The sequence below is a fragment of the Pongo pygmaeus genome, chromosome 2 (assembly GCF_028885625.2).
Source record: "Pongo pygmaeus isolate AG05252 chromosome 2, NHGRI_mPonPyg2-v2.0_pri, whole genome shotgun sequence".
NCBI classification, from domain to species: Eukaryota; Metazoa; Chordata; class Mammalia; order Primates; family Hominidae; genus Pongo; species Pongo pygmaeus.
Window position 1 is genome coordinate 184,747,978 of NC_085930.1, and position 21,960 is coordinate 184,769,937.

The following is a 21,960-nucleotide window of genomic DNA, read 5'->3' on the forward strand; positions in this document are numbered from 1 at the left end:
TTATCTTGATTCAATTTATATTTTATTTAAACATCTAATGAGTTTATATAGGTTGGATCTACAATATCAATTTCTGTAATTATGTAGTGTTAGAAATTGCTGTGTAAATAAACGAATTTTATTAAGAAAAATATAATGTAGGAAATTAAAAAATGCTTGATAGAAAATTTCTTGATACTAAACGAACAAGTATGTAATGATTATTCTATGATTTCTCAGGAGTAGATAATCATCTTTTACTCAGCCTAAACCCAATTAAAAAAAAAAGTCTTCTCTATTCTTATATTGTGTAAGGAATATAAAGGGAATATAATATTGAAAAGATTTGACTTTCTAAATATGATCATTCTACATCTTAAAAGGCAGGAGAAAACACAGTTTTAAGTAGATTTGGTAGAAAGGATTGTCAAAAATATAGGAGGGGTGTGTGTGTCTGTGTGTGTGTTTGTGTGTGTTGGTTATGTAGTAGTAATGACAATTTATAATAATTATAGTATGTAATAAGTGCTTTATACTAGATGAGTGCTTTTATATTTTATACAACTTAGCATTATTTAATTTATTCTCTTTAGTCTTCTAATATTATAAACATATTCCCTTTTTACATTTGGGAAATTCAAGGCTTCAAGAAGTTAAGCAACTGCCCTATGGTCATACTGCTAAAGAGAAGCATCATTGCTTTTCAAGGGAGAATGCAAAATTGTCCATCTCATCTGCAGTCATGGCTTTGATTGCTCTTTTATATTTATCTCAAGCACCTACTTTTCACAAGGTATTTTGTGATGTCTGTACACATTTATTGACTTCCTACAGATGCCTAATGGGATTCACAGTTTACTTGAAAGCAGGTTTTGCCCAGCAAGAAATTAAGAAAGAATGTTTTTTAGAATTGTTATGATTCATAAAACTAACTGAGGTCAACTTCAAACTTCCTGCACTTTGGCACTCCGAGTCTAATTATTTTCAGGTGTAAGCCTACTCTAAACTGGGTGGTGTTTGTATAGTTCTTATCTTCTTTACCATTCTGTCCCAGTGGAAGAATTAGATAATAAGTGGATTGACCTCAGTTTTACAAACTCTTATAAGTACCTATTTCATTGTGCTGATCAATATAGGGGCAATAGAAAGAGAGACAAAAGAAATTCTCTGCCTTCAAAAACATGTAGGAGAGGCAGGAAAAATACAAAGGTGAACTAAGTTAAAACAGTGATATGAGTGAAAGACTCCTTGGTACATTCTGACCGAGGTAATGGCCCTTACAACTGGTGCAAAGAAATCGAAACATGCAAGGATTAGCATTGGGGTGTGAGCCACGGGTAGTATTTGGGTGTCCTATACACAGTGCTCCTTGAATACGATGGTTGTCCATGAAGGTCTAATGGGCTCACTCCAGCAAAGCTATCCTGAGGATAGCAGTTAGTTTGGCCCACGGTTTTAAGTTTATGCGATGATGCTGTCGTCTGTCAGACTTGCACATATTACTGCTGATGGTGTTATTTCCTCTGCCCGATTTCTCACTCTCAGCATCTAACCTGCTTGAAATGGTAATGTGTGGTGATATGCCATCCACATCCTTTTTCCCTTCTGTTTGCCAAGTCTGCATTTTTCAATTTTTTTTCTCCCTGTGCCCTCCTAAAATGAAACGAATTACCTCTAAAAAACCTGAGAGCACCTACCTGATTTACAACTGCCCTCTAACCCTAGTCACAGAGAGGACAACAGACTTTTCCCTGGTATCTAGTGAATGATGCTAATATGCAAAATAATTTGAATTGTTTCTTTGCTTCTGGCTTACTTTTTAAAAAATATCTGATTTTTTTAAAGGAATGTACTAAACTGCTTCACCTACAGAAGATTTAATTTAAATATTTCATTAAACATATTTGCAGCCTGAGAGAGTTAATATGAATTTGAAAACCAGTTAGATTTTTCAGTTAATTTTTTTAATGTCTGGCAGCTGGAATACATCACTGACAGGCTGACACCATATTATTTAAAGTAGCATTGACTGTGAGCCTAAGAGAAGCTATTTAAGACAAACCTCAAGAAGGCTGGTGAAATAATAGCTGGAGTTATGTTATGTCAGCCAATTCCTCAGCATGGAACAGCATTGTGAGGCCAGAGTTGTTATCCTTCACTGAGACATAAAATCTATATCTTGATTCTTTTGGTCATTTAAGACCTATGGGAATTGTACCCAGAGGGAGTGTGCTTTTATCCAGTGTCTGGTTTATCCAGTGTCTTGGCCAAAGGTCAAGATGGATGGGACAGTCGTATCTTTTCAACGTGTTCAAGGTTTCATTTAGGTATGATCGGAGTACAGTTTTTGGAAAGGCTCTGGATTTGTCATTCTATATACAGTTTGCAATTTGTGAAGAAGTAGGTTTAGCTGCTGGAGTGACCAGTATCAAACCTACTAAAAAAGTGCCAATGTAGCAAAGGAACCCATGGAGTATTTTAATCTAATAAATTATTTTAACTTCCACTTCTTTTACATTTAAAAGGTAATTTTACTTTGGGTGATTAATCAGCAGCTTAACAGCGCTTTTTCTATAAGTTGAGGAACATATTCCTTGCTCCCTTAGCTAAATGGGAGGAAAAATCTTTAGGCCAGTGGTGGAGGTTGAAGAGAACAACAATCTAAGTTAGAAACTTCTGCCTGCCATTCCATTTACTATTCTTATGTCTATAGGGGATAACAAAACTTTTAGTCTGTAAAATGGAATAAGAATAACTCATCTGATAGAAATGCATTATCATCTAATATGATGTCCATTTGTAAATGATAAGTCCTTATATAATTGCCTCCTTGGACTAAGTGAGGTGTTCCATATTTAGCATATTTTGATAACACATTGATACTTTCCTAAAAAATGCACACACACACAAACCGTGTAAGCAAGAATGGTCCTGATTATAATCATGAAATGGATGGTGTTCTGCTTTCCATCTTGGCCCAACATCTTTTGGCTCTTTATTCTCTCCTGGTGTCCTGCTGGTAACTTGGGTTGTCAACTTAAGTGTCCCTTACCCCAGCAGAGGCCTCATGCTGTTGTCCATTCCCAAAACCTCTGTAAGAGACCCTGTTTTTCCCTAATAAAGTGGCAGTTTCTCTTATCTGTTCTCTCCCCAGTGATATATGCATTTTTGATGGTCCCAAGTCTATTTCACAACTCTAAATACCCAATTTCTCCACTGTTAGGCACTTCTTCAATTGTGAATATTTCTGAAACTGGGCCATATCTGTTACATGGTTTGTTTATTCCCTATGTCCAAACAACAGCCCCCTTTTTTTTTTTTTTTTTTGAGATGGAATCTCGCTCTGTCCCCCAGGCTGGAGTGCAGTGGTGCGATATTGGCTCACTGCAACCTTCGCCTCCTGGGTTTAAGCGATTCTCCTACCTCAGCCTCCCAAGCAGCTGAGATTACAGGTGCATGCCACCACACCCAGCTAATTTTTGTATTTTTAATAAAGATGGGGTTTTGCCATTTTGGCCAGGCTGGTCTTGAACTCCTGACCTCAGGTGATCTACCCACCTTGGCCTCCCAAAGTGCTGGAATTACAGGCGTGAGCCACTGCGCCAGGCCACAAAAGCCTTTTTAAAGACTTTTTTCATACTATATTTTACAATCAAAGGAGTCTTAGAATTGGGAACACATAACATATAGTTCAGAGGGAATTTTAAAAATGTAACATTTATTTTTTGGAGAAGTGCTTCATTCACAGAAATACGAAAGTAATAAGCAAATAGACAATGGAAAGTTTTTCTTCTAAACCCATTCCTCACACCAGTGTCTCTCACCAGAGGCAAATGGCATTTGTATATATTAGAGCATATAGACTTTTATTTTTAATGTTTGAAACACAAATGATATCTTACAGAATATCTCAGCACATTATTTTTTAGGTAGAAATGTGTCTGGGAGATTGTTCATTATCAGTGTGTAAAGAGATTCATTTTTCTTTCTAAAGACTATATATTATTTTATTATATGTGTGCAATCTAACTTATTTAAATTTTGTAGAATTTGTATTAATTTTTTTCCTCAGTATGAGGCACCAGATTTCTCACATCCTTCAAGACACAGTCCATATTCAAACAAACTTGACAAGGTTTTTGGGACTAAATATAAAAGTCGCTTTATGTGTCTTTTATGTATAAAGGCATTTATAATAATTTTTTCTGGGTAATATCAGTTCATCTTCATTAATTTTTTTGTATCAGCTTATCTTTCTTCTTTATATATTATAGAAGCTAGCTATTTGTCTGTGAAATAATTTGTAAAATATTTTTCCAGGTTTTCATTCATGTTTGTTTATGGTAATTTTTGTCATACAGAAAAGTTATAATTTTGTGTAGTAGGACTAATTAATCTTTTTTATCTTTTGAGTTTGTGTCATATTCAAACATGTCTTTTTCATTCTGAGGTTATTAAAATTATCTTCCATTGTTCCCACTACACTTTTATGATTTAGATTTTTACATTGGAAAGATGGATTCATCTGGAACTTATTGTGGTATAAGATACCGTAGAGTAGGTACTATTTTATTACTTTAGTGGAGGTTTTTCCTTAGATGCAACAGTTTGGTTGAAATCTGAATATTTTCTAATGTTTTAAAAGAACAAACCTGTTTTTATTGTTACACAAAGTCTTAAGTGGAGAGAGAAAAAATGAAGAAATCCATCTTCTTCCATCTTGTGACTACTGGTGAGGGATCTTGAACTGGTCAGAGAAGAGCAAGAGAAAATGAAGGTCGGTTGTTGAGGGAGTGGAGAAGAAAACACCAGCTAGAAGCTGGAGTAAAAATAAGAGTAAATATTTTCATGTTTCTCTATTTTTTTTCTTAGAGATTGATCTTTAAAGCACTCATTAGTGCATAATGAAATTTTAAATTTCAAATAAAAAGTATTTCAAATATAAAAGAACATTTTTCTATATCTGATAACAAGATTAAGTTCGTATAAATTAACAGAAGAAAGATGAGAATTAGAGGGTGTTTTTCAATTTGGCAATGCTACTTGTGTAGACTAGAAGATTGGCAATTTTTCACTAAAGCTGAAAATACTTTTTGTCAGCATCCAGTAAGTAGATTTTAAATCTTTGCAGAAACCCTGAGAAATTGGAGATTTTGAAAACCCCATATTATGGGTTGAATTTTTCTTTTCTTTTCTTTTTTTTTTTTTTTTGAGAGGGAGTCTCATTCTGTTACCCAGGCTAGAGTGCAGTGGCACTATCTCGGCTCACTGCAAGCTCCGCCTCCTGCATTCAAGCAATCCTCCTGCCTCTACCTCCTGAGTAGCTGGGACTACAGGCGTGTGTCATAACACCCCGCTAATTTTTGTATTTTTGGTACAGACACAGTTTCGCCATGTTGGCAAGGCTGGTCTCGAACTCCTGGCCTCAAGTAATCTGCCTGCCTTGGCCTCCCAAAGTGCTGGGATTATAGGTGTGAGCCACCATGCCTGGCCCCAAAAATTTCTATTTTATGATAAGATGAAATCTGGTTTTCTTCCGTTACCCAATTTAATCTTTAATAAAGGCATTGCAAGTTATATATTAATTTTTAGTTTTTTTTTTTTTTTACTATTCTGGAGATATTTTGTTTATGAGAAGCTCATTAGATGTTGACGTTTAGAATAACTTAAATAAACTTCTAGTATAAAACAGTAGAAAAAGTCAGTAATCATAACCTCTTATTTTCTTTCAAAGATTATTAGAAGACATCTGCAATGCATCATTAAATATTGGGTATTGGGTTCACATGTTGGCATAAAAATACAAGTTAAATAAATGAAGAATACATGGCACACACAGTAAATATTGAAGAAAAATTATAGATGCGTAGTTTGTTACAACTAGATCTGGTGATGCAATATGATAAAAAGTAAAAAAGACCCATGGAATCCTAAAAAGAACAAATTTAGAAGTAGTTTATTCCCATGAATTAATGTAGTTTGTGAGCTGGATATATCAATATAGTACATAAAAAGGAGCATTGCATTTGAAGTGAAAAGTTCCTGGATTAAATCTCAATTCTATTAATTTGGGGGCCTTAATTTTCTAATTTGTAAAGCAAAGCTATTTTGCTAGGAGAGTTTCCCTGCTGTGGGCTATTTTGGCAAGCTGCTAAGTCCTATATAGACCCAGTCTCAAAAATTATGTTTCAAATGCTTCGGTTAAAATGCACAGGGTTAAAAGGAAAGCAACGATATTAAACTGCAATTACCTAAGTAACATATAAATTTGCATTTTTGTAATATATAGGCTTTTTAAAATTAACACATTAAATGACAAAAGTCAGCAAAGTGTCTCATAACTGCAATATTTCCAAATTAGCAATAAGTTCAACTGATATTTCAATGTTTTGGCAATAACTGAAATATGATATAAAAACATGATTTTATTTGGTTACAAAGTTACAAGTACTACTAATATTGTAACAAATGTTACTGGGTTCATGGCCTATTTCATAATTGAATGGAATGTTGAATTTCAGTTAGAAGCAAGTGAAAATAAAGATTTTTTTTTTTTTTTTCTGGTTCACCAAGTTCTCAGATCTTTAATTCTATTTGTGGATCTCAGGGTAAGAACCCTTGGGCATTAGGATATTTAGCTTCTTTTCTCAGTTTCAAATGTAATGATTTATCCATGATCCTTCAATTGTTTACATGTTCACACTGCCCAGGACCACATCTGTAAAGTTCTAAACTATAAATGTTATAACACAATTTTGTCAGATTACCTCCAGCTAATCAAATAACACAATTCTCCTCACTACCATTAATTAGAAATTGAAGTTTAATTTTTCACTAGTTCTAGTGAAAATTTCTTAAAACAAACAAAAAGGTGACCTACCATCTAAGAGTGCCTATGTTAGTCAGAGTTCCCCAAAGAAACAGAATCAATAGGATATATCTTGCTATAGACTAAATGTTTGTGTTCCCTCAAAATTCACACACTGAAGACAAAATCCCCAATGTTGATGTTATTTGTAGGTGGGGCCTTTGGAAATTACATAGGTCATGAGGATGGAGCCCTAGTGAATGAAATTAATGCCCTTATAAAAAGAGAGGTAGATACAAGATCTCTCTCTCTCTTTCTGCTCCTCATCATGTAAGGATACCACGGGAAAACTGGCATCTGCAAACCAGGAAGAAGGCCTTCTCTAGAACTTACCGTGATGGCAACCTGATGAACTTCCCAGACTCCAGAGCCATTAAAAATACATGTCTGTTGTTTAAGCCACCTGTTACGGCATTCTGTTATAGCAGCCCAGACCAACTAATACACACACACACACACACACACACACACACACACTTTATATATAAATACATTAGTGACATATAATTATACAATAATATATAACTATATGAATTTGTGTGTGTGTGTGTGTGTATTTGTGGTATAAGGAGATCTATTATAAGGATTTGTCTCATGTGGTTATGGTGGCTGACAAGCCCAGAGATCTGCGGTTGGAAAGATACACAACTAAGAGAGACAGTAGTGTAGTGCTAGTCTGAATTTGAAGGTCTGAGCACCAGGAAAGCCATTAAGTTTCATTCCAAAAGCTAACAGGCTTGAGACCCTTAAAAAGCTTATTTTTGGGAGGTTCAGAACCAAAGAAAGGAAAAGACCAATGTTCTAGTTCAAGGCAGTCAGACAGAAGGAGTTTTCCCACTCCCCTTTCTTGTGGGAAGGTCAGCCTTTTTGTTCCATTCAGGTCTTCAGCTGATGAGATGAGGGGTGTCCACATTGAGTAGGGCAATCTGCTTTACTCAGCCTGTGAATTCAATGTTAATTTAATCTAATAACACTCTCATAGACACACTCAGAATGATGTTTGACCAAATATCTGGGCATCCCATGGCCCAGCCAAGTTGACACTTAAAATTAACCATCACACTGCCCTATAGCAAGAAATCTTTTTTTTAACATCATTGGTGTCATTGTAATAATTGGTACTTTACTATACTGTATAAACCAGGAAAACCAGTGAGATAAATTATTTCTACAAAATTGAACTTACAAGACTATAACTGAAAAGAAAGTGACTTAATTTTGGCCGGGTGAGGTGGCTCACGCCTGTAATCCCAGCACTTTGGGAAGCCGAGGCGGGCGGATCACGAGGTCAGGAGATCGAGACCATCCTGGCTAACACGGTGAAACCCCATCTCTATCAAAAATACAAAAAATTAGCTGGGCGTGGTGGCGGGCGCCTGTAGTCCCAGCTGCTCGGGAGGCTGAGGCAGGAGAATGGTGTGAACCCAGGGGGCAGAGCTTGCAGTGAGCCGATATCATGCCACTGCACTCCAGCCTGGGAGACATAGTGAGACTCCATCTCAAAAAAAAAAAAAAAAAAAAAAAGAAAGTGACTTAATTTTATTATGGTGTATTGAATATGGTATTTTTATTTTGAATGTTACACTTTTCTTGCTGTTTAAGTAAATAATCAACTTAGATTTCCTGTGCATGTAGAGTAAATGCTTATGTATGCAGGAGAAAGCAGAATGTGGGGAAATAAAACATTTGAATTATTAAACAGATTTTAAAAATACTTTTAGACACTTGTCAATTGTCTTGGCATCACTATTTAACTAATGCAAATATTTACTTAATTTTTTTATCTTACTTACATGATAATTTACTATAAAGTTTTGCCTTTCAGTTTAAAACTGTACTTGCAAAGAGCATACAGATTTAGGACTGAGGTAGTGATTTCATTTCAGGTCTTCTGTGGACCTGTGGGTGGAAAATTAAGCTAGTGACATAACCATGGTCCTTGCCTGAACTTGCTCCTGTTATGAACTGGAATAAAAATGCTGGTTATCAAACATTAAATATGAGGCATTTTGAACTCCTTGGATGAAATTCTTAATATGAATTTACTCAGCCTTGTAAATAAATTTTAAAAATTAATTGACCTGCACAAATTTGCGGCCAACCTCCCCTCTTCCATGGTGCTTAACTTGTAGTAAAACGAAGAAAATTAACATTTCTTCCTACTAGTCTCTCAAATATTAATGCTTATGAGGGTTGAGTAGATCAATGTCTATTACCTCACATGGATCTATTATAATCCACTGAAGTGCTGTGAGGAAAAACAATTCACATTAGGATTGAATATAGATTTACGATCACTTCAGGTCTGTGGATTTGGCCTTAAATTCATTAACTTAAAGTAATGAATAATGAAGATTTAGAGAATAGTGTTTCTATGCCAGGAATGTTTTTCTCTTAAGGGAAATCCCTAGATAAAATGACCTTCGGGGGGAAAAAAAGACCCACAAATCTGCAAATTGGGTTCCTAGCTTTTGGGTTATCTGGGCAAATTGGGTTATCTGACTTTTTAACTTTGAAGCTAGTTAGAAACAAAAGCATGAAAGGACAAAATGAACACAGGTTTGAAGGTAACATGCTTCTTCCCCTCATCACTGGTTAAATTAGTGAGAGTGGGAAGTAAAGAATGAGGTAGACAAAGAAAGAGAGAGGAGGAGAAAACGTTGTGTGTGGAGTGGGGATGGGGTGGGGGAATGGTGAATTAAGTCCTCTGCAAGGCCATCAGAGAAACTCTGGGTTCAGTAGGTGAGAAACAAACTCCAGGAGTATTCCTCAGGAAACTGTATTGTCCCTGAAGCCTCCATCTTGGTTTGGCTTTCTTGAAGCATTTTGCCTCCCTTTGGGCTTGATTATGACATGAGGCGGCTCAAAAGTTAAGTGCTCCCAGCTATCGGTCACTCAACCCTCTTTTTCTGTATGCTATCCCCTCTCCATAAATAGTCCACATATAGCATCAGAGATGTAGTTTAATAGATCTTAACCCTCAAAATAAAATTGTAAGATATTTCTAGATAATGCTCACTCTGTTGCCATCTTTGTTGGTTTACCAAAAAAAAAAAAAAAGTTTTTATATGGCAGAGGCAGCGATATGAACCATTAGGGAAAAAATTAGACTTTTAAATAAATAGGCAAGGCAGAGCAAACTATAGTAGGAAGAATGCAGAAGTGTTTGGGGGAATGTAATCTTGAAAGCTGAATGCTGCCCTTTTGATTTGCCTGAACAATACAAAACATGTAAATAATTATGTACTTAAAAGAAACCATGGAAATGGAATGCAATGAAAATATTGAAGCTAAATGATAGTCGCTATAGCAAGAACAGAAAGACTAGAAGAGAACTCACAGTGGCTTCAGAAATAACAGGCTGAGGCTAAACCAGAACTGTGCTCTAGGTAACTGTTAGAGCAAAAAATTGTTGCAAGTAGCTGGGCCCAGTAGTCCCAGCTATTCAGGAGGCTGAGGTGGGAGGATCCCTTAAACCCAGAAGGTCAGGCTCAGCCTGGGCAAAATTTAGCAACATAGTGAGACTCCATCTTGAAAAAAAAAAAAAATTGCAAGGATTGACTGGAATGGGGTCATTTGTGCAATCTTAGAAACCTGCATATGTGAGAAACTAACACCTTTTGTCAGAGGGCAGCTATTATATAACTAAATGTTTATATAACTAATGATGACAATGAAAATATCAAATATTAAACTTAAATACAATGTTTATTTTTTAAAAAATAATTTTTAATAGGCACATATTGTAGAATTTGACATTGTTAATTTTTGACCATGACATTTTTTCTGTTGAGAGAAAAGTTTTGATCTAAGCAGCATGGCTGAGCATGGGTGGATGTTAAGAGTTAATGTATGTAAAATGAAATTAAAGCCAAACCTATATTTTCATTTATGTTGAGTAGGATGCTTTTGCTGTCTTGAAAAGACATACATGTTACTTCATTAAAGAGAAAGTAAGTCATTTAAAAATGATTTTTACTTTCATTAGGCATCAGGAGAAAGGAAAGACCAGATCTTATCATATCCTCATTAATGACATAAAATGGTGCAACAATCTCAGTTTCACAAATTCAAATGCCTCTGGCCCTATTCAGTAAATTTGAATGAGTAGAGCAGGCTAATGTGAGACACTAGTGATGGATGTTAATAAATGTCTTGCCTGCCCTAGGCATTTAAATTCAACTTAAAAACAAACAACAACAACAAAAACCTAGCTAAGCAAATACCTCCAGAGGTGCTCGGGATTTATAACATGATATAAAATAGTTTGTTTTTCATGTTCTAGTGCTTAAGACTAGCTCTTCTTTGGGACTATTCAAGACCCTCCCTAAACTGTCCCAGCTTAATATAAAACCCCCAGGAGCCTTAAGCCAGAGGAATGTGTCAGAAAGTGAAAAAGGATTACCTCCCCCCTTTAGAAAAATTTAGCTTTGAAAAGAAGCAAATTGGTGGTGGGGGGTGGGGGTCACCATAAAAAGGATTAAGTTGCTACTGATTGGACTGTATGGTAAGAACATTCTTTTTCTATTTCCAAAGTGGTTAATCAGCCAAGATAGTTGTAAACACATTAAACAGAAACACTGCCTTGTCTGTAAACTGAAACCCTGACTTGCTTGTAAAGGTTCATACTGGCTTTCCATTTTAATTGATGTTTAACTTTGTTGCAAAGATCTTTCCATTAGGTCTTCAAAGAAACTAGATAGTTATTGAAACATTATTATATGTTTATAACATCCAGCACTGTGGTTGAAAGAAGTTGGAATAACTTATTTTCTTAATATTACATCATATATTTGCAAGTCTTTTGATAAATATTAGCAAAAGACAAGGTGATCTGAAAAGGAAAAGTGGGGAGCTTTATTTTCTATTAAAAACAACCATCTGTAGACTAGGGAGGCACAGCTTTTAGTATAAGTGAAAGTGTATTTTCTGAAGAACAAAGGGAGAGTCTAGCTTAAATAGGGAAAACGACCCTCTCAGTTCTCAATCAGGCCTGTTTATGCAAATGAAGGATTCAAACTTGTTTAGTTCTGATTGGTCAAAATAGTAGAGTACTGATTGGGTGTTTTCCATGCCCCCAGCACTCTCTGTCAAACTTTTGATTGGTTGTTTTCTGTGCCCCAAACGAGAACTCTGTGTCAAACTGTTCTTTCAAAGGGCTGATGAGGGGCAGTTTCTAGCTGGTTTCTCTTGTGTCTGGTTACAGGAACTGTTCTAGCTCAGGGTGTAAAGCAAATGTTTGTGGAGCTGCTTTTTCCAAGAATGGAAAAAAAGCTTTTTCTCACTCTAGCAAGTCCACTTGCTTCTGTTTTTAAATTTCATCGTCCCTGTTAACCACAGGGACATCTATCTCCCCTGTGAAGCTTGGGTCTGATTTTACAGTTTGATTTTAATATAGATTATATTTGAAAGTATTTTTGAAATTATGTCACGCCAGAGAAGCATGAGAAGTTGAAAAGTTGATGTCTTGATTCAAAGGCAAATATGGATTGAGTACATACTTTATGCGCTTGTTATGACACCTGATGTTCTTATACTTATTGCCTCATTTTCTCACAACTGTCCGGGAGATTGGTATTCTTCCACGTTTCATAGTTGATGCCACTGCATCTCAGAAATGTTCTAGATTTTTGAGAAATTTATTAAAGAAGACATTTTAATGAATATTAATTATAAAACCCTTTAGTTTGTTTTATTTTTGTAAAGCTACTGTCATTTGTTTTGCATGCCAGACAACTCTTAGTTTAAGAAATAAAAGCCTGTATCATCTTATATTCCCCAGAGCTTGAACTTAGCTGTGTGGTTCACTATGGCCCACTGTAGTTGTTGGCATATAATTTTAAAACATCTAGGAATATGCCTTCAGGAAGAAATGAAGAAAGTTTCTTCTCTAGTTTTTTATTTTTATTTTTATTTATTTATTTGTTATTTATTGAGATGGAGTCTTGCTCTTGTTACCCAGCCTGGAGTGCAATGGTACACTCTCGGCTCACTGCAACCTCTGCCTCCTGGGTTCAAACAAGTCTCCTGCTTCATCCTCCTGAATAGCTGGAATTACAGGCGCCTGCCACCACGCCCGGCTAATTTTTATATTTTTAGTAGAGACGAGGTTTCACCATGTTGGCCAGGCTGGTCTCAAACTGCTGACCTCAGGTGACCCACCTGCCTCAGCCTCCCAAAGTGCTGGGATTACAGGGGTGAGCCACCACGCCCGGCCTCTTCTCTAGTTTTTAATAAACATTTTAAGAAGAACAGAATTATACCCTACAAAGCATTCTTTAAGTTTATGGGAAAACTTAATTAAAATAAACAAAATGCTATACCTTTTTAGAGACTCAGCATTCTTTTTTAAATATTGTCAGAGTCATCAGAGTTCAAATTAAACTTATGATAAAAAATGCTTTTGAAGCAACAACAGCAAGCAAAGCTTGAATTCTGGCCAATGCTAGTTATGCTTCAGTGAGCGTCAGAATCAGAGGAGAGTTACAATGCAGATTCCTGGGCTCTACCAGCCATTAGGTAGGACAGTGTGGAGCCTAAGCATTTGCATTTTTAACAATCTCCAGGGTGACATTGATGCTGCTGATCTGTGGACCGTATTTTGAGTAGTACTGATTTAGGGATGACCTGGGAAGCATAGTATGTGTTAACAATTTAAATTATGTTTTTCAGAAAAATAATTTCAACTGTACCAGAAGAGCTCAGTGCCCAGAAACCAATATCAGTTCTATACAGATACAAGGTGATGCTGATTATTTCATCAACCATCTTGGAGTTCCCATCGTGCAGTTTGCTTATGAGGACATCAAAACATTAGAGGTGATTGTTCCTAAAAAATGCAAAACACACACAATATAGCAGACCTGCAGAATTTGATTTTATCCTGGCTCTTCAATTTTCATATCAAACAGGTCACTATAGAAAAGCGGCTTCATTTAGAGAATTATTCTTGCTTTTCAAAGCCTTTGTAATAGTATTTGAAAACATCAGCTCTTTTCAATAGTGTTGAATTCAATTTAAAAAGATTTATACTGTCACTCACATTTTCACACGGTGCTCTGCAACAAGAAATTTGCAGTAGTTGGATTAACATCAAAACATAATTGTAATCTTCAGTATTCACAGAAACAGATGACATGTGCAATAGATTCTCCTCTCCTTGCCCAAAGGAAAATGCACTTCATGTTCTGTATGTTAATGTGAGTCTTGTGGATTAGCTACCCAAAGTTTGTCAATAGTTTGCCTGCTTAAAAAAGATAATACTTTTTTTGTGAAGATGGAAGCATTTTTTTCCAAAGAATATCACAAAAGCATGATTCACCTTAATTAAGTCTCTGTTCATCCATCTTTTGGACTTCAATCCTTCTAATCTTTCTCAGAATTGTGTCTCAGGAAACTGCTTCTCTGTGGATCTAAACCTGTTGGGACATTTTACCTTCATTTACAAATTATTTATGCATTATTCGGAGCTATTTGAAAGCCTCTAGAATGGCTTGCTTGAGGTAATTACTACATTAATGAAATAATGGCTGGAAAGTACGGTAAAATCTGCCTTGCTCTTCAAATATAAATGTTCCTCAGAAGGGGTGCTTAAATTATGTTTGTATAGGCTCAACTTCAGATATGCAATATTTTAATTTTTACTAGCGTTGAGTAATATTTGGCTTTATGTTTCTCTGCAACCACACAGGAAGTATTTTAATTCTTATTTATCATGTGTCTAATTCATCTTGGTTTAGTTTTAAGCCAAGAATTTAGAGAGAATAGAATAGCCTTGGGAATGAGATGGAAGCCCTGACTCTGACACTTACTCAACAAATTATTTAACATCTTTCAAAATGATTTTACAAATGAAGTACTTTGGTATATTTAGGGAATTTATAGAGCTGTGGTGAGGATTAAATGAGACTATGCATGTAGAGGGTTTAGCTAACCTTGAGCAGATAATAAGAAGTCCGCATTATTGCAGTTAGTATTGCAGTTATTATTGCAGTTATATATTGTAAGTACAACATATTAATGGGATAATTTCTAAACTTTTTAGATATGAACACATCAGTAGAAGGGAGGAGTTTGTTAATTGTTGAGGAAAATACGTTTATCAGGCTGAAGAGGTGGAATTTGATGAGGATCAGCTGGAGGATCTGAGGTGTTCAAAGGGAGAAGATTTTGAAACAGGGACCAGTGAAATTCTAAGAAGAACCGTATTATCCTAAGGCTAAACTGTCTAACAGAACTGGCTTAGTCTGAAGGATCCAATCGTTTTCAAATTATACCCAGAATATCTAACTCCCACCATCAAAATCATTTGTATTATTTATCTCCAAAAAAGTAACTAAAATGGAGTCCCCTATGCTTTATAACAAATGACCTTGTTGATATTGCTTTAGTGGAAGAATTTTTAAAATGGATTTGTCCCTTACAAAATGTGAATGCTTGAGATGAAATAAGTTTTTTTTTGAACTGTCTGAGGAAACAGAGTAACCTTTGCTTTCTGGGTTAACCTATAATAGATATTGGTATACAGCTATTAAGAGGAATTTTAAATATTAAAAAAAGGCTTTACCCCATGATGTAAAAAATATTTATCCTATGCCAATTAGTAAAGCAGGTATTAGAGCTTTTTTATGAAGTCGCAGTTACAAATATATATGGAAAATAGATTGGTGGATTTGGAATTAGGAGGCCTGCAATTTTAAATCGCTTCATGTTAATGGTCCAGTTACATTGGTTTCTGGGCTTCTGCTTTTTTAAAAAAATCCGTATCTTATTAAAAACAAAATAAGGATAGGTGCAACGGTTCATGCCTGTGGTCCCAGCACTTTAGGAAGCCGAGACGGGCAGATTGCTTGAGCCCAGGAGTTTGATACCTGGGCAATGCGGTGAAGTCTTATTTCTACAAAATAATACAAAAATTAGCTGGCCGTGTTTGCAGGTGCCTATAGTCCCAGCTACTGGGGGTGGTGGGGAGGGCTGTGGTGGGAGGATCACTGGAGTCCTGGACGGGGAGGTTGCAGTGAGCCAAGATCACACCACGGCACTCCAGCCTGGGTGACAGAGTGAGACACTATCTCAAAACAACAACAACAACAACAAAAGAAGCCCATAATATGTACCACTTATTGCTTATTTACGACTTATTGAGTACTTGCCATGCTAAGTATTTTATACCCCTTATATCATTTATTATTTAAAACATCACTATAAATTAGCTTTTATTATTAACTCTGTTCATGCTGAGAATGAAATGGAATTTAAAGGCTAGTAGCTTATCCAAGGTCATAAAGATAATAAATGGCCAAGACAGATGTTGATCTAAGATATGTTTGACTGTAACCCTATGTTCTCAGCTATTATACTAAAGATTGCAAATTGGAAGCCCAAGGGCAAGAGATAGTCTATCAGTATATTTTGCTTGACCTATACGTTACTGAAAAATTGAATTTCTGGAAATATTGTATACTTTTTCTCCACGGAAACAATCAACTAAATGGGCACTGCTCACTAGCCTGCCATGTTGTTTGTCCAAGAGTGCAGTTAAGAAGATATTTTCTTCAACATCTGTTTCTATCAAAGATTAGGAGATGAATACTCAACTAAGGGTCAAATGTTTCACCAGACTTGTGTCACTTATAGTATCTGTGTGGCCCTTGTAGGGACTGAGCTCATTATCTCTGCACTCACTTTAGTATAAGAGTTAAAGTGAATAATTTTATAGCTGCTTCCACTTTCAAAGTGGTATTTTCTAAGAGAGTTAATTTTATTATTATATCCATGGTTTTGAAGAAATTACCTATTTGACACTTATTTGGGTGATTATATTGCAAACCTTAGAATTACTATCTATCTATCTATCTATCTATCTATCTATCTATCTATCTGTCTATCTATCTACCTATCATCCAGTAAGATTGATCATGGATCTATTATATTCAATTTCAACAACTGAATCATGATAATAGGTGAAAAATTGAACTGCAGGAAAATAAACTAGTGCAATAGAGGCCAATTTTTATGGACATGTCAATAAAACATGACATTTTGTAATATCTATCCCCAATATTTCAAGCTATTCCACATTCCCACCAATGGCTTTTACCTGTAGTTTCTCTGGATGCAAATATATTGCATAAAATTGCTTAAAGCACCTTTGATCTTTAGCTTTTCTTGGCATCTGTACTCTAATTTTCCAATAATTAACTTTTACAAATGCATTGCAATCTATGGATTTGCCAAATGTTAGAATGATTCCTTCTCATAAAATAGTGCCCTGTTAATTGAAACATCTCCAGTTGTAAGCTTCATTTAAATAGGGTTTTAGATTTATAAATACCATTGCACCTGTTGGGAGAAGCATTCTGTACAGATTAAATACAATGCAGAGATTGTCAAAAAGGAAAAGACAGATGCTTTCTGATTAAGAGTGCAATATTTATGACAGTCTGGTGGTCCAATGCACATTTCCTCTGTCACTTAACAGCTGTTTTACATTTTGTTGCAGATCAGTATATTTATTCTCTACAGGGCATGCCAGAGGGTCTATCTTTCTTAGTATATCAAAAGATCAATCCATGCTCTAGCAAGCTTCATATCATAAATTGAAGCTCCGATTCCTCACTCTGTTTAACCTTATACTTTTCGCTGTTCTGTTTGAAACATTCTATTTTAAACCCAATTTACCTCTATAATAGAGCATTTAACATTTAAATAATAATGAGATAAAAGAGTATTATAGCTTTTATATAGCAGGAGTCATGGCATAATTGTTTCAATATCATTTAATAACCCAGGGACAGAAATTCAAGTAGTGTAGGTATTTTGAAACTCTTACTAAATTTTTTTAAAGCTAGATAACTTTGATACCAATTCTAATTTTTAAAGCAATATACAGCAGTATGTAATTATGCCTCTGTGTGTGTGTGTGTGTGTGTGTGTGTGTGTGTGTGAATTTTAACACTGAGGTAATTCTATGAGATAAAAGTAATAAAAGTAGTTCATTTGTGCAAATATAATACAGATACAGTTTGACAGTACACAAATACACATGTTGGAACAGTGTAACTCATAGTTTACCTGCTGATTTTTCATGTTTTATTTTAAGTAGAAAAATTTGTTACTTTCATTACATTTCAGTCTTTCATTACATTTTCTATTTGGAACTGAGTCATAATCAATGTTAGGTTAACAGAAATATTTCCAAAGTCCATTAAAAGTTCTTGATTTAAGGAAACAAAATGGTTACATTTAACTGTGTATACGTTCTACTGATGTTTTGCAGTATCTGATGAAATGTGTTTCATGTGGGTAACTACAAAACTTATAAAAAGTCACTTAAGAATGAAATTTTACCTTTTCTATTTCAAAGTGTGCCAATTGTAAACAAGATGAAAAGGGGTTCGTTGGTGTTCTCTCTAGATCATTATCTTTCTTTGTAACTTATTTTTTAAAAAATTTCTTACAATATGGTATTTAGACATGTTATTGTTATTTTCAGATCAGACTTGCTTCATTTAGTGCTGGGGTTCTCACACATTTTAGTCTAAAAATCCATTTACCCTCAAAAGTACCAAAGATTCCTCAAAACAGAGTTTTGATTATGTGGTAATATCTACATAGTAGAAACTAGAAGTGAGAAAAATGCATAATATTTATTTTAAAATTATTTCATAATATCAATAACTAAATTAGTATTACATTATTATAATTATTAGCAATATAAATAAATCTAATACAAACTAATGAAAATAACTTATTTTATTAAAAAATATTAACCAAGACAAAAATATAAATGAGAAGAGTGATGTTATCTTACAGTTTCAAAAATCTCTTTAAAAAAGGCTGAATAGGCTGGGCGCGGTGGCTCATGCCTGTAATCCCTGCCCTTTGTGAGGCCGAGGCAGGAGGATCACCCAAGGTCAGGAGATCGAGACCAACCTGAAGAACATGGTGAAACCCCATCTCTACTAAAAATACAAAAATTAGCTGGGCGTGGTGGCGAGTGCCTGTAATCCCAGCTACTCAGGAGGCTGAGACAGAAGAATCACTTGAACCCTGTAGGTGGAGGTTGCAGTGAGCCGAGATGGCGTCACTGCACTCCAGCCTGGGGGACAGGGTGAGACTTTGTCTCTAAATAAATAAATAAATAAAGCCTGAATACAAGACAATTGGATTTTCATACCTGTTCCTGCATTATCTTTTGTAATATGTTGTTTTGTTGTAAAAGTATGAAGAAAAATCTGCTCCAATATTTTATTCATTTAATGACAAGTATTTTTCTTTGGAGCTACATTGAAACTTGATGAGTATTAGTTTCCTAAAGGTTAATATCAATGTGCAATCTGAATCCATCTTAATAAACTTTTTGTACTCCACACTTGTGAATGTAGAGTGAAAATGAGAGTGAAAAAGGCATATAATGTTACTAGCATTATAAAAATAGTTTTGATTTCCTGATCCTTGAAGGTCTCTGGCCCACACTTAGAGGAATGCTTATTTGAGGAAATGGACTTGGTTAGACCAGTCTACTTTATTTTTTGTAATGTCTGACAAGGCATTCAACTACATCTTATTCAAAGATTTGAGCTGTGATTCTATATAAAACTGTGTATCTTTTCTGGGCATCTTTGAGTATTGCTATCCCATTCACCTGAAAAACAGCATGAAGTAGAGAATAAAACACTCTCATTAACTGTGGCTCTACAAAGAATTCTGCTTCTTAAAGGCATTTCTTTAGAAGAGAAGGTTAAACCCCAATCAACAAATCAACAGTTATAGAGCAGACTTGAAAACCTTCATTGTACAGTATATGAAATGCCTGTCACAAAGGAAGTGCTGTTAAAATTACTGTGTACTTCCAAGAGTCTGAGGAATAAACACAAGAAGTTGAAATATGAGACAAATACTAAAAAAAAAAAAAAAAAAAAGAAGAAGAAGAATGGAGAATGGAGATACCCTTAAAACACAAATGGATAATTTAAAAGATCATACTTCAAATTGCCTAATATTTTGAAATGGCTGCAAGGAGGACAGCTTTCCCTTAGCAGTTGTCCTTGCTTAGAAATCTAAATAAGAATATTTATTCTAAATGACTACATCATTGGATCAAAATATATAGCATACACACTATATTTTAATTCTAATGCTGTTTTCAGTGATTATCTTGTGATCGTCCTTGTTATGATGGAAGCAGTTTTCTAATAAAGCCTTTTTAAAAATAATTTCAATAATACTACTTGCAGGTGGGTTAATGATAAACCATGTTATAAAATTGACAACAGTCAAGTTAAGAATATAGGGCAACTTTAACATATTTTATTAACTGTTAACAGATATTTGCTATTTAGCCAGCAGTTATTAAGCACTTGCTGTGATCCAGGCACTGTGTTAGAAATACAAAGATGAATAAAACATGCCCCTCTTTCTCTCAAAGTGGTCACAGTCTAGATTCAAACTCAGTCGTATGAACAGTTAAATAAAGTAAGTACAATAGCAGGTCTCATCATTGACTTCCATTTAACCAACACGCAGAACTAATTGACAATTTCCACTCCTTTAAAACGTGATGGCCAATGATCAAAGACTTCTGAAGCTCGTCACAGTAAGACCCTTCCTGGAGTTTTGCACACTTGTATTCTCTCAGGTTCGGTGATATGCTTGCCTGGAGTCAACTACATTCTCAAGTCTATACAAATGCTGCTCGACTTACAATGGGATTACAGCCCAATAAACCCACCATATGTTGACAATTTCATGTCTAAAATGCATTTAATACACCTAACCTACCAAACATGTTACCTTAGCCTAGCCTATACTCAGAAGTCTTTCGGACAGCAGTCAATAAATTACATGATATATTCAACAGCTTATTATAAAATAGACTTTGTGATACATTATTGAGCCCAGCATCAAGAGAGTATCATGTTGCATATCACTAGCCCATAAAAAAAGACCAAAATTCAAATTTTGAAGTAGAGTTCCTACTGAATGTTTATCACTTTCACACCATCATAAAGTGGAAAAATTGTGAAGTCAAACCATCATAAGTTGGAGACTGTCTGTATATGCCCTTTGCAAATGCAATTGTTTCTCATGATTGGACAATTTAATTGTTACGTAAGCTTGTGAATCATGAATATGAAAGAAAATCTTCTAAGAAACCTGTATTTATGACAATCTGAAAGGATGAGTTGCAAATAAAAAATCTGATGTGTGGGGAACCAGGCAACTATCAAATACTGGAGGAAATTGATAGTAATCTGGATCTGGATGCATTCTGAAATCAGTTTACTTCATGACTATTTTTAAAAGTTTTAAACAAAAGGCAGTAATGTGGATAATGTATAGGGCAAGAAAGAAGTAAAAGAATTTTATTCAACAAGACAGTGTTCAGAGAAAAAGCCTTGGCTTTACTTCAAAATATTGGCCAATAAATGTGCACTCACAGGTTTTTAATTAAAATACAATGTTTTACTTAATTTGGCTTCTTTTTAAGAAACTATTATATGAACTAGCTTCTAATTAATTAACCCGTCAACCAGTGGGACAAATCATATTTGTCAAGAGGACAGTAAAATGATAAAGGCAAGGTAGAGCAAGGAAAATTATATTTAACAAACACTTATGTAATGTTTGTGTCAGGCATTGTTCTGTTCTAAGTCTTTTATACATGTTAACTCACTTAATTATTGTAGTTATAAAGTTGTAACTAGCACCAATGAGGAAGGTACTATTGTCACTACTTTTTTTATTTTTTTTTCCTGCGATGCAGTCTGGCTCTGTCACCCAGGCTAAAGTGCGTTGGTGCGATCTCAGCTCACTGCAACCTCCACCTCCCAGGTTCAAGCGATTCTCCTGCCTCAGCCTCCTGAGTAACTGGGATTACAGGCATGTACCACCATGCCCCGCTGATTTTTGTATTTTTAGTAGAGATGGGGTATCTCCATGTTGTCCAGGCCGGTCTCGAACTCCTGACCTCAGGTCATCCACCCGCCTTGTCCTCCCAAAGTGCTGGGATTACAGGTGTGAGCTACCATGCCCACTCTACTCTTATCACTTTTATTAAAGATGAGGAAACTGAGCACAAAGCAGTTAAGAAAACTGGCCAGGGTCACCCA

General features: G+C 35.3%; 1 protein-coding gene across 15 annotated transcripts in view; it reads left to right on the forward strand.

Annotated features, from left to right (window-relative positions):
* Positions 1-21,960, forward strand: part of NAALADL2 (N-acetylated alpha-linked acidic dipeptidase like 2) — a 1,372,789-nt gene that overhangs the window by 1,140,649 nt on the left and 210,180 nt on the right. For 12 of the 15 annotated variants that reach the window (XM_054481096.2, XM_063662440.1, XM_063662434.1 and 9 more), the window contains one exon: positions 13,520-13,666. The exons of the other annotated variants lie outside the window; for them this stretch is intronic. In XM_054481096.2, the coding sequence (XP_054337071.1) occupies positions 13,520-13,666 (147 nt within the window). The remainder of the gene's footprint in view (positions 1-13,519; positions 13,667-21,960) is intronic. 15 annotated transcript variants of the gene reach the window in all.